Source organism: Leopardus geoffroyi, chromosome D1 (genome assembly GCF_018350155.1).
Source record: "Leopardus geoffroyi isolate Oge1 chromosome D1, O.geoffroyi_Oge1_pat1.0, whole genome shotgun sequence".
Classification (NCBI taxonomy): Eukaryota; Metazoa; Chordata; class Mammalia; order Carnivora; family Felidae; genus Leopardus; species Leopardus geoffroyi.
In genome coordinates this window covers 57,213,464-57,230,621 of record NC_059329.1, presented here as the reverse complement: position 1 = coordinate 57,230,621, position 17,158 = coordinate 57,213,464, and the positions used below count along the sequence as shown (strand labels likewise).

General features: G+C 41.0%; 1 protein-coding gene and 1 long non-coding RNA gene across 5 annotated transcripts in view; one reads left to right on the top strand and one right to left on the bottom strand.

Annotated features, from left to right (window-relative positions):
- Positions 1-4,215: 4,215 nt before the first annotated feature.
- RNF169 (ring finger protein 169) overlaps positions 4,216-17,158 on the top strand; it is a 109,384-nt gene continuing 96,441 nt past the window's right edge. For all 4 annotated transcript variants that reach the window (XR_006714009.1, XR_006714010.1, XR_006714008.1 and 1 more), the window contains exon 1: positions 4,216-4,753. Coding sequence is in view for 1 of the 4 variants with exons in the window: in XM_045484026.1 (XP_045339982.1) it covers positions 4,252-4,753 (502 nt within the window). In the remaining 3 variants the exon portion in view is untranslated. The remainder of the gene's footprint in view (positions 4,754-17,158) is intronic.
- The window catches only part of LOC123601170, a 43,126-nt gene continuing 31,186 nt past the window's right edge, over positions 5,219-17,158 (bottom strand). Inside the window, exon 3 of the long non-coding RNA XR_006714011.1 lies at positions 5,219-5,585. This is a non-coding gene — a long non-coding RNA (uncharacterized LOC123601170). The remainder of the gene's footprint in view (positions 5,586-17,158) is intronic.

Genomic DNA, 17,158 nt, shown 5'->3' with positions numbered 1-17,158 from the left:
AGAGGGCAAATCTCAAGGGGGGAAATCTGGCTTGAGGGAGAGAGAATACAGGAAGAAGATGTCATCCCAAGAGATGAGGAGGGTAGAGGAGAGGGGGCAGTGGTATGGTCTGATCCTTCTCCTTCCTAGATGTGTGAGGTCTCAGGATGGACTCAGCACCTGGCTTAGCAAGAAGGGGTTCTTGGGCCTGCAAGGCAAAACAGCCTGGCCCAACAGAACTTGGCTGAATGGCCTTGCTTCACATCTGAGTCTTTCAGTCCAGCTGGGAGAGGCTGGAGGCTCCAGATGCCAGGAAGAGGGAAGGTTTGCAGTGATGTGCATGGGAGATTCTGAAGAGCTAGTGGTGGTATGGAACCATGGACACGCGATGAGAAAGATAGCAGGTAATCTGGGCAGCAGTGCAATCCTCAGAAGATATGGTAGGAGTGACAGAACAAAAGCAGCTGGAGAGGGAGCACTGGTACATGTGACGCACTGCTATTTATTCCAGTTGGCATCTTTTTAAAGAAATATTTATTCGTGAAAGAGAGAGAGAGAGAGATCGAGCAGGGTAGGGGAAGAGAGAGAGGGACACAGAAGATCTGAAGCAGGTTCCACACTGTCAGCACAGAGCCTGTCACGGGGCTTGGATTCACAAACCGCAAGACCATGACCTGAGCCAAAGTCAGACGCTTAACCGGTTGTGTCACTCAGGTGCCCCTCCAGTTGGCATCTTTGATGACTGCGTTAAGGTGAGTCTGTGAGTCTCTCTTCCCTCAGTGGTCTGTGGTATAGGTGGGGACTTAGAAAAAAGACACAACTCCGACTCGTTCTACTCTAGGCTGTTGTACTAAGTTTCTTAGATTGTTTCGTAACTTACAAAGCACCCTTGACAACTGTTTCCAGGTGACACTTCAAAAACAACAAACCATTATCTTAATCAGAGTACTTTGATGCAAACAACAGAAGTTGCAAGAAATTTAAGAAAAAAAGAGAATTTACTGGAAGGATACAGAGTTGACAGGAAAGCTGGAGAGTTGGATGTGGAAAATGGGTTTCAACCTAGGAAAGCCAGGCAGCAGGCACCACAACCAAGTCCATGCGTCAGGAATGATCTGGAATGGCCACCATCACTATGGTAGGGACTCCCATACCCCCAAGCTCCATCAGGGACCCACTGTGATTGGACACCTACTGTTTCTGTTGCTCTGAATAATTCTAAACTTGTCTACATTACATTTCATTCCCTGAAGATTCAAAGTTCAGAGAAGTGTGGCCAGGTGGCCAAGCCTGGGTCATAAGTCATGTTGTAGCTGGTGGGGGGCAGGTAGAATACCTCCCTGCTTCAGCTTCCCTAGTCTCAGCAACACTGCAAATACAACATAGAATGGGGCGTTCCTCCAAGTAAGAAGGACTCCAGATGCTGATGGTAAACTAAATAAAACAAATTATCCACCACACCCTCATCTTTCAGACTGCTTTTCCTTTCCACTTCTGTTTTTGTCAGTTGTCAGTTGTGGTCATCATGTGGCGTTCCTAGGCTTGACATGTTAGGACCATCCATCCCTCTCATTTTCCCACACAGTAAATAACTCTCCAGATTTGTTAGGTTTGCCTTACCTTCTGTCCCTGCTATGGCTTTAGTAAGCCATATGCATAAGTATGCATAAGTATGCTATTGCTCTGGCGACAGCATAGAGGAGAGAAGAGACTGGGAGAAATTGGGAGTCAGATTCCTAGAAGGTTAAAGCTAAAAGAGACCTTTGAACTTATCTGTTATAGTGGTCTTATCTAGGAGTATTCATTAGAATTCCTATGGCATTAATAAAATACACATGCTGGTACTTCACCTTCAGTAGATCTGAGGTGAGATTTTGGTGTGTGTGTGTGTGTGCACCTTTCTGAGGTATGTCCCAGGTCACAAACTGCTCAATTTCAATACCCCCCTTTATTTTTTTTTTTAATTTTGAGAGAAAGCACGTGTGAGCAGGGGAGAGGCAGAGAGAGAGAGAGAGAGAGAGAGAGAGAGAGAGAGAATCCCAAGCAGGTTCTGCACTGTCAGTGTGGAGCCCAATGGATGTGGGGCTCAATGGACATGGGGCTCCATGGACTGGGGCTCCATCTAATGAACTGTGAGATCATGACCTGATCCGAGATCAAGAGGCAGATGCTTAACTGACTGAGCCACCCAGGTGTTGCACCAATACCCTGTTTTAAAGATGAGGAGACTGAGGCCCAGAGAGAAGTTAGGTGTTTGAAATCACACAATGAGTTAACGAGAAGGGTAAAGGGGCCAGGACCAATCCCAGATCTCCTGGCTTTTGGTCTAGTGCTACTCAGACCTCTTGTTTTTTCCCTCTGTGAAAGGAAATTTCCCGTCTTTATTTGTATCTAAGGAAGCATGCTGCATGTCTATCGTTCAGCTCTTCCACAGTAAACAGGCTTCAGATCAAGAGCCCCAAACTGTCAAGAACGAGCCCACACCAAGAGCCCCAATCCTAATGGTAGTTAGTTTGATCTCTGGACCACAGGCCTCCTTGTCAGAATCTGGGCAAAGCGCCCTCAAGAACCTCAAGTGGGGAGTGAAATGAGGAGGATCCCTGGATAAAGGACAGTCCAGCTGAAGCCATACTTCTGTGTTTGCCAGGATTCTGACTGGGCCTCTGTGCACACAAGACCTTGTTTCAATTACTCATTGACTCTTCTTCAATTCTTGACTGTTCTTTAGCCATCTGGTTCTCATCTTGGGAATCTACTTCTTTCTTTTTCCTGCTCTCTGACTTCCACCAATCACTCTGCCTTGGATTGTTTTACCACCAGTTCAGACACTGTTTCTGGGCAATGGAAACCCAGGGCCTCTGATGCCTTCCATTACATTATGTTGCTTTTTTTTGATTTTGCTCTCCTTATAAAACGTGTGCTTTCTTATAAAGATTCCCAACAGGAAATGCCATTTGCTTAATGTCCTCCTGCTCCATATCTACCTTAGTGCAAAGAAAGCAAAGGGTAGGAGAATTGCTATAGCAGAACCATCTATCAGAAGGGAGCCATTCTTTCTCCCATACCCTCTGCATCCAGGGGGGCTGGCATCAAAGTCACTCACTTGGTGACTAGCCCAAGTAGGAATGACATGGTAAGAGCTGTCCTTTAGGAAGCAACTCTAAGAGCTGTGGAGCATGGATTGGAGGAAGAGAGGCTGTGGGCAGGGAGACAACCTACTGCAACAATCTAAGTGAGAGATGATGGGACATGAATTGGGTGGTGGGAATGGAATGAATAGGAAAAGATAGGTGGGAAAATAGTCACTTTGGTGGGAGAAGTGGCAGGATTAACAAACTGACAGATGTGGTAGATGAGAGAAATGTAAAGAACCCTAGGTTTAGAGCTTGAGGAACTAGGAGGATAGTACCTTTAACAGGATGAGGGAAATAAGAAATACGCTGTTTTTGAAGGAGGGTGAAAGAAAGTGACTTTGGTTTTGTACACGAGGGATGCAGACATTCAATATGATGTTTCCATCAGGCAGTTGAAAGTGCAGGGCTGGACTCAGGAGGTCTGGATGGCCGGTATCAGTTTGGGAGTTTCAGCTGGAAGAAAGTGTGAGGTGAGAGTGGGGGCACACCCAAAGAGAGAGGAGGACTGAGCCTAGAAGAAAATGCAGGCTTAAGCCCCAAATAAGGGGGAGGGATCGAAGGAGTCTGGGAAAGGGCTGAGGGGTTGAGAAAAAACCAGGAAAGTCTGATTTTGCCAGCCAAGAGAGGGGAGTTCCAGGAAGAGACGTGAATAGGGAAGATATGGAGATGAGAACTGACAAGAAGCTGTTATTTTTGGTAGTAAGTTGCTGGTCACTAAGTAGGCCTGGTCACAACAGCTACCCTTTCATGAAATGAAGCACTGAGGGAAGGTTCTGGATAATTCACATAACCCCCCACTCACTTTAGCCTTAGTTATCAAGGTAGTGCAGGATAAATGTAATTACTTCATAAAGTTTAACATCGCTCAGAATTTCCAAATCCCCTCAGTCCTCAACTTCACCAGGTTCCATAAGAGGAAATTGCAAAAACTGGAGGGCGAGGCTGAGGACGACATAGAAAGTAGCTAATAAATATTAATGAGGTTTCGCCTCCCGCCAATCGGGCAGGGGAGAACCTTCTCCCGGCTCATTAGAGCCCCGCCCCCTCATAAATATGTAGCCGGTACCGCCCGCCGCGCACTGCCCCGCCCTCTACTCTTCTCCCTCGCAACGGACTCTCCCTTCAAACGGGAAACAAGATGGCGGCGGCAGGTCCGAGTACTCGGGCCTCTTCCGCGGCGGCAGCGGCAGCTCTGAGTCGGCGGGGCCGACGGGGCCGCTGTGACGAGATGGCGCCAGCCAAGACTGGGGCCCCGGGCGCGGCCTCTGGTCCCGCGTTGCTGGTGTTGCCGCCGCCGCTGCTGCAACCGCCGCCACCGCCGCGGCCGGAGGAGTCGGGCTGCGCCGGGTGTCTGGAGACCCTGGGCGAAGCTGCGGCCCTGCCGTGCGGCCACTCGCTGTGCCGAGGCTGCGCCCAGCGCGCCGCCGACGCAGCGGGCCCCGGTTGCCCGCGCTGCCGTGCCCGCGGCCCGGGTTGGGCCCGCCGTCGGGCCCGCGACGACGGCCAGGCCGACGCGGAGGTGCAGAGCGAGCGCGCCCGCCGCGGCCAGCCGGAGCGCTGCCGCCAGCGCCGGGACGGGGGCGCGGCCGCCGCGGGGTCCAGGCCGGAGCAGGAGCCGCGCGCCGCGGCCACGGAGCCAGGTGGAGCTTTCCCTCCTCCCTTTGGGGGTCTGGAGCGAGGCCGAGCGCGCCCGGCCTGGCCTGGTTGGGGGGTGGAGGGTCCCAGGCCGTGCTCGAGCGGCTGTGTAGAGTTCGCGTGGGGTTGGAACTGGGCTCTGTCCAGGCGCATCTGTTTCTGAATTTTGAACTTCAGAATGAAGTACGGGCACGATGGATTTGGAGGGGCAGTGAGGGGATCTCGCGCCTTACGGAAGTTAGAAGTTTGGAGGGAAACAGCATTCTTGGAACAAGTTAGGGCCAGGTTGGAATGGTGTGTGGGAGAGGGTTCCTAACTTTGCAGGAGCCCTGGAGGATCAGAGAAGTGCTTGGTTTCGTGTTGGGTGAAGAGCTTGGGGTCGAACTGCGTGTAGAGAAGTGGCTCCTGGGCCTAAATGGATTAGTGAGAGGTATGGAGTATCGGGAGTTAAGGGGGCGGGTTGAATTTGAGGATGTGAAGAGAGCTTTTCAGACTAGAGTGTGGAGTGGGTTGAGAGAATGAACTCACAAGCGCAATTTTCACAAAAATCTTGACAGAGCCTCGCACATCGGGGTTATTAGTATTTATAATAACTCCAAAAATGAATAAGCTGTCCAGTAGTGCTCGACAAAAAACAACAACAACAAAACTGGGTGGGGGTTAAGTTTCGTAAATGGAGATTGGTTGGCAGGGGCTGCTTCTGTCTCCATGGCTGTGTAGGTTTCCTGCTATCGTCCTGGCAGTTAAAAGTTGCGGGACTGTTGCTTTCAACTTCTTTGCCTTTGGATACCTCCCACAGCCTGCCCCTCTGGTGCTGAGCTTGACGTTGAAAGTGCCCTGTAAAAACACAAAACAGAACTGTGTGTAACTTAGGACTCCGAGACACATCCAGTCAACACAACATCTATGTTCTTTGATAAAAAAAATGCTTACCTAGGAGGAGAAACATAATTAGGAAAGGCCAGATATTTGCACCTTTTGTGTTGGGAATTCTGCCATTTCTTTTTTTTTTTTTTTTTTTTTTTTCAGGAGGGAAAAGGAAGCGTTGCTTGTGTATGAAAGTGCAGTCTCTAGAAACTACAGTTTCCGGAATGCAGTCTGTTTTGATTAAAGCAGATACCTGCCACTGTCCTAGGATACCTTACTTTTATTTCTTTGTCTTACTTGGCTATATTCCTTATTTTTCCTTTTAAGTTTCACAACATCCTTATGAGAGAGGTACTTTTATTTCCATTTTAGAGATGAAATTGAGGCCCACAGAGGTTAAGTAACTTGCCGAAGGGTGAACCCCAATTCTATCTGATCCTTGTTCAGAGTAGGTGAGAAGGCCTCCCCAAACGTCATCTAATTTGTGGGTGCTGAGTGATGATCTCATATGCTCTTTAGTTTGCTTCAAGTTCTGAGATTATGGTAAAAATTTCTCTGGTCTTCCTGCTAGTACTATTGATTATATGGTCAAATAAGATAGAGATGTCTGTTCTCATTTATAAAGTCTGGACTCCTCTGTGAAATATCAGTTCTGGACTTTGATTCATGAGAAGGAGTATGGCTTGATAATTTGTGCAAACTTTTTCTGATGAAGAAATTTGTCATAAAGTGTATCAGTGATTAAGGAAAATTATATAAAATGAAATTCCAAATTAGGATCTATTGAATTACTGAGTATCCACCAATTACTTATATGTTTATACGAGGACTGTGATGAAAAATATTTTTCCTTAAATATTCTTGTCGGATCATTGAGTGTATATAATTACAGGCTTATTAAGTCAAATCATTATAGGAGAATATTGCTGAACAGGGTTTGCAAATTAGCTTCTAGCTTCAGTGGGTTGTCTGGACTTGTTAGAGTTATATACAATTTTTTAATTTAGAATTTTAATATGCCGTGCATTCACATAATCCAAACACAAATGTAAGAAAGTGTACAATGGAAAGGTTCCTCCTATCCCTTTACTCATTTCCCACTGCCACCAAAGATTCTCATTTATTCTTCCACAGTTTCTTTATGCTTCTACATAAAAATTCAAATATATTTATTTTAGTTTTTGATCTTTTTACACAAAAGGTTGTATATTGTATACATTGTTCTGTAACTTGCTTTTTTCCATATAAAGATATATGATGGAAAGCTTTTCATATCAGTATATAGAAGGTTTCTTTATTCTGCTTACAGCTGCAAGGAATTTCATTGAATGGCTATAACAATTAACTGTCTATTGGTAGACATTTAGGTTGTTTCCAATCTTTTGCTATTATAAAAAGTCAGTTATAAAATTGTTATATACATGTGTATGTGCATTCATATGGAGAGGTCACTTGTAGCTTTCACCAGATTCTCAAAGGGATGCAGAAAGAAAGCTAGGAACCGTTGTTTTAACCCAGGTCTCTCATTCTACAGAAGAGAGAACTGAGGCTCAGAAGAGAGTAGAAAGTGACCAGCTAATGGTCATCATGAGTTAGTAGCAGATAAACAAGGACCAAAACAATAACCCATAAATAAGGGCTAAAACATAGCTTAATTCACAGTTAAATGCTCATGATGACTTGTAATAGGGAAAACTAAAAATACCAGTTTTATAAAAACTTACATTGTGTTTTTGAGTGGGAAACAGCAACAGAACTAGCAATTTTAGGTATATTCAGAAGTATATTGCTTAGCAGTTTTTTTGGGGCATAGTTAGGTTAATTGATAAAAAGAAAGGTCAGAATTCCTTTATAATACTGGAAATTAAATTTTGTAGTAAATGCACTGGTGCTTAAGTGAAATTCTTATATATATATTTTTTAATTTTGTTGAAGCCCCATGGCTCTTTTGGAATTGAATTGTCTATAATAAGTATAAGAGTTTGTGCTTGTTGAAAATTTTGGTTGTGTTGTGACATTTTTGTTTTTTACCAGTTTCCTGACAAGCTTTAAAATTCAGAACCCTAAGGACCCCTGTATAACATGTTTTGTTTTATTCTTATATGCCTTGTCAGTTTGCTTTTGGATATAGTATCAGTTGACTTGTGCAACATTGTGTGAAGTCTACTTCAGCTTTATGTTCCTTGAGGTTATAGCTCATTGCATATATTGACATAGTATTTGAACCTTTTTGAGCAATATTCACAAGTATGTAATGAATGTTTGTGCTGGGCCAGGCACTGTTTTAGGTTCTTGGGAGACCTTAGTGAATGAAATGTTCAAAGATTTCTTCTTCTTGGAGCTTATATTCTAAATTTGGAGGCAGTCTTGGTCCATTGATTAAAAATAAAAACTGTAGCACATGGGCTTACATAGGTACTTTTGCAACTGCATTTGACCCTTGAACAACAGGGGTTTGAACTGTGTGGGTCCACTTATACATGGATTTTTTCAATGAATACATTACAGTGCTGTAAATGTATTTTCTCTTTCTTATGATTTTCCTAACATTTTCTTTTTTCTAGCTTAGTTTACTGTAAGAATAGAGTATATAATGCATATAACATACAAAATATGTGTTAATCAGCAGTTTATATTATTAGTAAAGCATCCGGTCAACAAAGGGCTACAAGTCAAGTTTTTGGAAAGTCAGTAGTTACCCTAGATTTTCAACAGTGCTGAGGGTCGGTGCCCCTAACCCCTGTGTTGTTCAATGGTCATCTGTATATACAACAGCAATACTTAAGTCTCATTGATAATAATTAATGAATCTTAAGAATTAATTTAGTCTTTTGATATGAAATCAAGAGTGATCATTCTAAATTATACTGCTTCTGAAATTGAAACCAAGACCTTTTCAGGATAATTCTTTTTCTTCTACCCTGGGTAATAATTGAAGAGAAAAGCTACACAAAGGCCAATGAGTCCTTTTTATTTTTATTTTTTTATTTTTTAGAGAGAGATAGAGAACACGAGTTGGGGAGAGGGGCAGACGGACAGAGAGAGAGAATTCTGATACAGGTCTTGATCCCACAACCCTGCGATCATGACCTGAGCCAAAATCAAGAGTTAGACTCTCAACTGACTAAGCCACCCAGGAGCCCCACCAATGAATCTTTTATTTTTTTATTTTTTATTTAAAAAAAATTTTTTTTTTCAACGTTTATTCATTTTTGGGACAGAGAGAGACAGAGCATGAACGGGGGAGGGGCAGAGAGAGAGGGAGACACAGAATCGGAAACAGGCTCCAGGCTCTGAGCCATCAGCCCAGAGCCTGACGCGGGGCTCGAACTCCCGGACCGCGAGATCGTGACCTGGCTGAAGTCGGACGCCTAACCGACTGCGCCACCCAGGCGCCCCCCAATGAATCTTTTAAATTGGCAGTTAAAACTTAAAAAAATTTTTTTAGTGTTAAAAGCGCGTTTCAAAAATTGAATAGTACCTCATTTATCCCGTCCCTTTCATCACTCCTCAACCTCCCTGTTCACTTAGGGTTAACATTATACATTTAAAAAAATTCCTCTTTCTGTGACAAACAAGTAGTTCTGGTTTATTACTCAGTTGGCAGACAATGTTTGCTATGTGTGCAGCCTAAATTGCATTTAGGACTAATGAATAATGAAATCATGTGATGGTAGTGTAAAAGGATAAGAATTTCCCTCAACTGTAGGGATTTGTTGTAAAATGTATAAAATGACTCAACTTTTTATCCTTAATGACACATACACATATTCCAGAATTTGAGAGTGTCCTTATGTGTTCTACTAATGTAGGAAACAATTCAGAATGAGATTACCTCGCCAACTAAACACTAATTACCATTAAAGGAATATCTGTATCCTATAGAATTCAGGGTTGAGCCTCAAGAATTTAGGAGGTATTTGGTTTTCTTCTTATCCACTTCCAAACTTCCAGTTAATCCGGACAATTGCCTACCCTTGAATTCATTTATATCTGAGGGGTTTTTTTTGCTTTTTGTTTTTGTTTTTGTTTTTGTTTTTTTGAGTGTAGGATACGGGATATGTTTGTCAAATGTCATCCCATTAATTCAATGAGCATTTTGGGGGCACATGCTCTGTAAGATAATACAGTAAAAAAGGGGAATAAGACATGGTCCCTGTTCTTTAAGATTCCACAGTCTGGTTGGAGAAACACCTTATCAAAAATATTACAAAGTAGTAAGTGAGGTAAATGCATAAAGCCAACAGAGTATAGGAATGGGATAACTAAGCATCTGGAGGAGAGCTGAGGAATTTGAGCTCTATGCTGAAAAGGTAGGAATTTACCAGGTGAGAGAGGAGGGGATGGCCATTCCAGGCAGAAGAACCTACATGCACAAAGGCATGAAGTCTCTTGGCATATTCAGGGACTGACAGGAAGTTAAATATAGATGGAATGTGGGACTGAAGTGGGAAAGAAGAGAAGGGACTGTGGAAGTTAGATCACAAAGGGCATGGTATGTCATGATAAAATAATTTGGGACTTTGTCCTATAGACAGTACAGAGCCCTTACAGATTTTTAAGTAATGATGTCATCATAATGATGTGCTTTAGAAAGAATATTGGTTGGGGTATGGAGGAAAGACATGAATAGAAATGAAGAAGGGAGTCCAGTTAGGGGACTATTTTAGTAGTCCAGGCAAGAGATGAAGAGGGCCTGGACTAAAGCAGTGTCTGTGGGGATGTTTCCTTCCGTCATGCATTAATTTAGTAATCATTTGAGGTCTTCTGTGTGCTAGGCAATGGAACTGCATATAGAATAAAGCATGATTCTTTCTCTTTGAGTCAGCGTAGTTGGGAAGATTGGTGCACAAACATGCAACTGAAATGTGTAATAAATGCAATTATAATGGTAATGCAAGATATCATTGTAGAAGGCAGTAAGGAATATGTTAATGGGGCAAGTTAATGGAGCAGGATCTGGAGACAGATTGCCTCTGTTTGAATTCCAGCTCTGCCATTTATAGCTGTGTGCCATTGCGTAGGTTGCTTCAACTCTCTGTACCTTAGTTTCCTCATTTGCAAATGGGGATAGTAATAGCAAAATCATAATGTTGGTAAGACTAAATAATTAGTAGAATGCTTGGCATATAAAGAACTCAATGAAGTGCTTCCAGCTTGGATGGGTCAGAAATGGCTTCAGTGAAAGGCAGACACTTGACCCTGAGTATTCAGTAGGTGGATGGGGGCAGGATGAAGATGAGGGCAACCGGTATATGCAGAAGTACAGGACTCTGAAATAACAAGGAGACTTCCAGGGATTGTAAGTAGGAGTGGTTGGAGCATAGACTACATGTGGGAGAGTGGGAGGAGATGGAATTCCAGAAATAAGCAGTTACTGAATAACAGTGGACTTTGAATGCCATGCTCAGGAGTAGGGATCAACTGAGGAATTTTAAAGAAGAGTTCCATCTTTGCATTTTAGAGTGATTACTCCTCTGGGGTTAATGTAGCAAATGGATTGGAGAGCCCAGATTCTCTTTTAGCAAGAGGGCTAACTGAGATGAGATCTGCAAATATCCAGAAAAGCTAGATGATATTGAACTAACAATTCTTTTAAAAGAATTCCTGAGCTTGCAGGAAAGACAGGAAAATCTCCAGGTTCTGGAAATAAAAATGGAACTAAAAACCAAAACTTTAGTAAGCTCATGCTATGTTGCCCTAGAGTGGGGGTGAAGGGGTGGAGTGAGGGGCTATTTCTGGTTTTCTATTCCTAGTGGATTGAGTTTTAACCACAGAAAAAGGAACCAAAACTAAGACTTGTGCATAAAACTGGGATTCTTGATGTGCATTCAGAGTGAAGGGGTGGGCAGAGAATAATCTTCCTACTGGTACAAGCCAGTAATAAGAAATTTTGTCTTGATTTACTTGGGCTCTATGCAGAGAGGAAATGGAGAAAAGAGCTTTCCTGAGAAATTGAAGCGCACGATGTATGCCTTGCTCATATTTGGGATCTGATTTTATATTATATGGTTTTAAGTATCACCATGCTGAGAAATTAATATAAAAGCTGGCTCCAAACTAGTGATACCCATGGATCACCTGGAGAAAGGAAAAAAAAGACTCTAAGAGGTACTCCCAACTCGCTTCAGAAGAGATTCTTTAAGAAGAGATAAGCCCAACCAAAGATGAACTTATAATTGAATGTGACACACGAGGAAACCATTTTCTAACATAAATGAGACTTAGTAGATATAACAAGCAAGGGGATTCTATCTCCAGGAACTGGGATAGTAGAATAGCAGCTTAAATGATAATTTAAATTGGCACATTTTAAGTGACTAAAGACATTAAAGAATTAATGGAAATCTCAAGAAGTGAGAAGGACATTATGAAACAGGTGCATTTAAAAAAGAGCTAAACATAATGAAAAATATAGTCAGGGAGGTTAAAAAAAGCTCAGTGAATAAGGTAAGCACTAGTTTACACGGATGAAGAGAAAATCAGTAAGCTGGGAATTAGATATGTGGAAATCCTGAGGATGCAGAACAGTAGGATAAAGGAAAATCTGAAAGAGAGGTGAAGAGAAATGAAAGGTCAAGAAGACCCATCATCTAACAGTTACAGAAGGAGAAGAATAGAATGTGGGAGACATGGAATTTAAAGAGATGGTAACTTGAGAGTATTTTGGAATTAATAAGAAGACATGAATCCTTAGGTTTTAGAGTCATGAGGCCCTAGAAAGAATTAAATGAACAAAGCAAACAACCCCCACAACTAAACACATTGCAATGAAACTGTAGAACACCACAGGCACTTTAAAAAGCAACCAGAAAGGAAAAACAAAGGAGCAACAGACTGAGAGCAGACATCTTATAACCAAGAGAGGCCAGAAGAAAATGGAACAATGTCTTCTCAGTGTTGAGAGATCTGAATTTTGTATTCAGCTAAGTTATAATTCAAGAGTGAGGACAAAATAAAAATATTTTCAGATAAACAAAAATACAGAGAATTTACCACGCTGTTTCTGAAAGAACTATTATACTGAAGAATATACATCAGCAAGAAAGAAATGTAATGGGAGAAAATAGGATACAAGAAAACATGGTGAACAAAGAAATGGGTAGGTAAACTAAGTGAATATTGACTCTATAAAGCAAAAATAATTATGACTAATATGTGGGGGTTAAAACCAAAATGGGACTAAAATATCAGACAAGGATAAAATGTAAGCTGGGAGGGAAAGTGATCAGCATTGAAGAGTTCTAAGGTTCTATATATAGTTCAGGAGGATAGAGATATTGATTAACTTTAGGCTCTTGGTCAGATGCATATTAAAAATTTAAGGGTAACCACCAAAAGAAATGGAATGTAAACTTGATCTGCTGCATATATATAGAACCATACACCTCCCAAATTAGAGAATATACATTCTTTTATTTTTTTATTAAAAAAATTTTTTTTAACATTTATTTATTTTTGAGAGACAGAGTGTGAGCAGGGGAAGGGCAGAGAGAGAGGGTGAGAGCGAGAGTGAGAGCGAGAGAGAGAGAGAGAGAGAGAGAGAATCTGAAGCAGGCTCTAGGCTCTGAGCTGTCAGCACAGAGCCTGACATGGGGCTCGAACCCACACACTGTGAGATCATGACCTGTGCCAAAGTTGGACGCCCAACTGACTGAGCCACCTAGGCACCCCAAGATTTTACATTCTTTTAAACAAATGTAGAACATGCACATAATTAGGCACAAAGAAAGTTTTAACAGATACCAAAGATTGCTATATAAACTGTTATCTCATCCCAGTACAATAAAATTAGAAATCAGTGACAAATATAACCAATCCCCCTCCCAGTCCATGTTTGGAAATTTAAAAAGCAGAAACAAACGTCTAAATAATGTATGGTGAAGAACAAAATCATGGAAATTGGAATATATTTAGAGTTGAGTAACAATGAGATAGTAAACAACTATCTCAGAATCTGTGGAGTATAACTAAAGCAAAACAAAGGAAAATTTAAGTGTCTGAATTATGTTTCATTAAATCTTAAGATGCCATCATTTGTAAGATGTGCTGTCATTTACCAAACAATGCTTTACTGTCACTCAGACTTTTTAACTTTGTACTTAAAGAGTTCTTATAAATTTATTACAGATTTAACATATCACTTGAGCATATATTTATAAAAGGAAGTAACGTGATAAATTAGAATATTCCTGTGACTTCATATTCAGAGCCTGATTCTTCTAAATCATAGAGGTTGTGTTTTTCTATGTAGTATTGTTTACTGTGTCATTGAGACCATTGGTGATACAGAATTTCTTAAAAGAGTGTTCCACAGCTCTAACATTTTTCTTTTCTTTTTAAGGAAAAGAACTTTTTTTAATTTAAAAAAAAAAATTTTTTTTTCAACGTTTATTTATTTTTGGGACAGAGAGAGACAGAGCATGAACGGGGGAGGGGCAGAGAGAGAGGGAGACACAGAATCGGAAACAGGCTCCAGGCTCTGAGCCATCAGCCCAGAGCCTGACGCGGGGCTCGAACTCACGGACCGCAAGATCGTGACCTGGCTGAAGTTGGACGCTTAACCGACTGCGCCACCCAGGCGCCCCAGGAAAAGAACTTTTTAATTTAAATTTTAGTTAACACAGTGCAATATTGGTTTCAGGGGTAGAATTCAGTGATTCATCACTTAACATTTAACACTCAGTGCTCATCACAACAAGTGCCCTCCTTAGTATACATCACCCATCTAGCCCATCTCCCACCTCCCTCCCTCTGTCAAATTCATAGTTTGTTTTCTATTATCTAACATTGTTCTTTAACACTGCTGACACCCATCGTGTTTGGATGCTCATGCTTTTTTGAGCTTGCCAAATGGCATCAACAAAATGTTTTCAGATGAGATTTATAGTTCTTCCTCAGATGGCCTTTATAGGCTAATACTGAGGTTACAGTTGTCCAGTCACCAGGGATAACCACCAAATCATACATTTTTTGGTGAGCTTACTCTTTAATTGTGTACATTTATACATAAATAAGCAGTGACAGTGCCATCATCACTGCTGCCTGGCTGACAGTGATTATAAGACTTCAACTGTAAGAAACATCCCAATTTCAGAGATGTTAATATGAAGAAATGTAGGTCCTAGAACCTGTAAGATATTTGAGTTGAAGAAAGCCTAAACATTATTGAATTAAGTGGTGAACCGAAAGTTAGAAAAGTAATAGCAGAGGGGCACCTGGGTGGCTCAGGTCGTGATCTCACGTTCATGAGTTCCAGCCCTGCACTGTCAGTGCAGAGCCTGCTTGGGATTCTCTTTCTCCCTCTGTCTCTACCCCTCCCCTGCTCATGCTCTCTCTGTCTCACTCCCTAAATAAATAAATAAATAAACAAATATTAAAAAAAAATAGATTAAACCCAAAGGAAGTAGAAGATAGGAAAGAATAAAAATAACAGAAATTAATGGAATAAAAAATAAACAGTGAAGAGGATTAATAAAGCCAAAATCTAATTCACTGAAGGTCGTAATATGAGGTTTATATTATGGGGGCGCCTGGGTGGCTCAGTCAGTTGAGCATCTTAACTTCAGCTTAGGTCATGATCTCACAGTGTGTGAGTTTGAGTCCCGTGTCAGGCTCTGTGCTGACAGCTCAGAGCCTGGAGCCTGTTTCGCATTCTGTGTCTCCCTCTCTTTCTGCCCCTCCCCTGCTCATGCTCTGTCTCTCTCTGTCTCAAAAATAAATAAAAACATTTAAAAAAATAAAAAAAAGGTTTATATTATGGACAAATCTCTGGCAAGATTGGTCAAAGAAAAAGAAAAACAAGAAGGCATAAATGATATTAGGAATGCAACAGGGAATACAACTACAGATGTGATAAAGATATAAAAATCCCGTAAATATAGAATATGGGCTTTATGCCATGAATTTGAAATATTGCATAAAATAGTTCACTTACTAAAAACTGCAATCTGTCACAGATTGCTTAAGAATAAATAGAAAATATGAACAGAAATGTAACTAAAAAAGAAAATGAATAGTAAAATCTATCCACTAAGTAATATGTAGATAAAATAAGCAAAATCCAGAATGTGGGAAACTGCAGGATACATGGCCCATTACCACAAATAATGTGAAGAAGAAGGAGGAAGAGGAAGAAGAGGAAGAGGAAGAGCAATAGAAGGGAAACCTGTAGATGAAAAGACATAACAAATTTAAGTGCATGAATTTATTTGGATCCTGATTTGAAAAACTGTGTTAAAACATTTGATAGGAATTTGAACACTGTTTGGATGTTTGTTGATATTAAAGATTATGAAATGTTCAACGTGACAATAGTTACATATTTTGTAAGAGTCCTTCAGGAGAGATACTAAAATGTTCCCAGATAAGATGATTTGATGTCTGGGATTTGCTTCAAAATCATTCCTTCAAGGGGAGTGGGGAGAGGTAATGATTGGGGGAATAGATGAAATATGATTGGCAATGAATTGATTGTTGAGGCTGGGGGATGGATAGGTTGGGGTTTATTATACAGGTATCTGTAATAAATACTTGGGACTTTTCTGTAATAAAAGGCAGAAGAAAAATTCTATCTGCTTAGGATGCACCAGGCACAGGGTTTTACAGGTTACCCAAATATTGCAGGATGCAGACTATTCCAGGAAAGAAAAGTGTTTTCAGGTTCCTTTTGGAAGGCTTTTACAACTTGATATCAAAATCATACAAGGACAGCATAAGAAAGGAAAAATACAGACCAATCTCATGAATGTAGATTTAAGAAATCCAAAATGAAATATACACTAATCTAGTAGTGCATTAAAAAAAACCTCACAACCAAGTAGCATTTATTCCAGGAATAGGGGTTCAGTTTAACATTAAGAATCTAATGTAATTCAGTATACAGCACTAATGAACTAAAGGAAAGTAAAACCATATGATCATCTCAATAGATTCTTAAAAGAGCATTTGACAAGAATTTACCATTCATTCATTTAAAAAGCTAGAACACCTGGAATAGAGGGGAACTTTTTCTTTTTTAGTGGAACTTGTCAATAAGGATGATTAGTGAGTGGCCAAGAACACTCAAGACAATTTTGGAGCACATTGCTTTATCAAATATTAAGCTATTATAAAGCCGTATTAATTGAAACAGGTACTGATGTCAGGATAGTTGGAAAACCAGAGTTAAATAATTAAAAAGTCCAGGGGCACCTGGGTGGCTCAGTCGGTTGAGCGTCTGGCTTCGACTCAGGTCATGATCTCACAGTTTGTGGATTCGAGCCCCGTGTCAGGCTCTGTGCTGACAGCTCAGAGCCTGGAGCCTGCTTCAAATTCCGTGCCTCCCTCTCTCTCTGCTCCTCCCCTGCTCGTGCTCTGTCTTTCTCTCTCTCAAAAATAAATAAACATTAAAAAAATTAAAATAATTAAAAAGTCCAAAAAATAAAGAGTTGAGTAACATGCCCTCATATATTTGAATTTGATAGATGACAGATGGCATTACAAATCAGTGGGGCAAAGATTTTCTTTTTCTTTTCTTTTTTTTAAAAATATAATTTATTGTC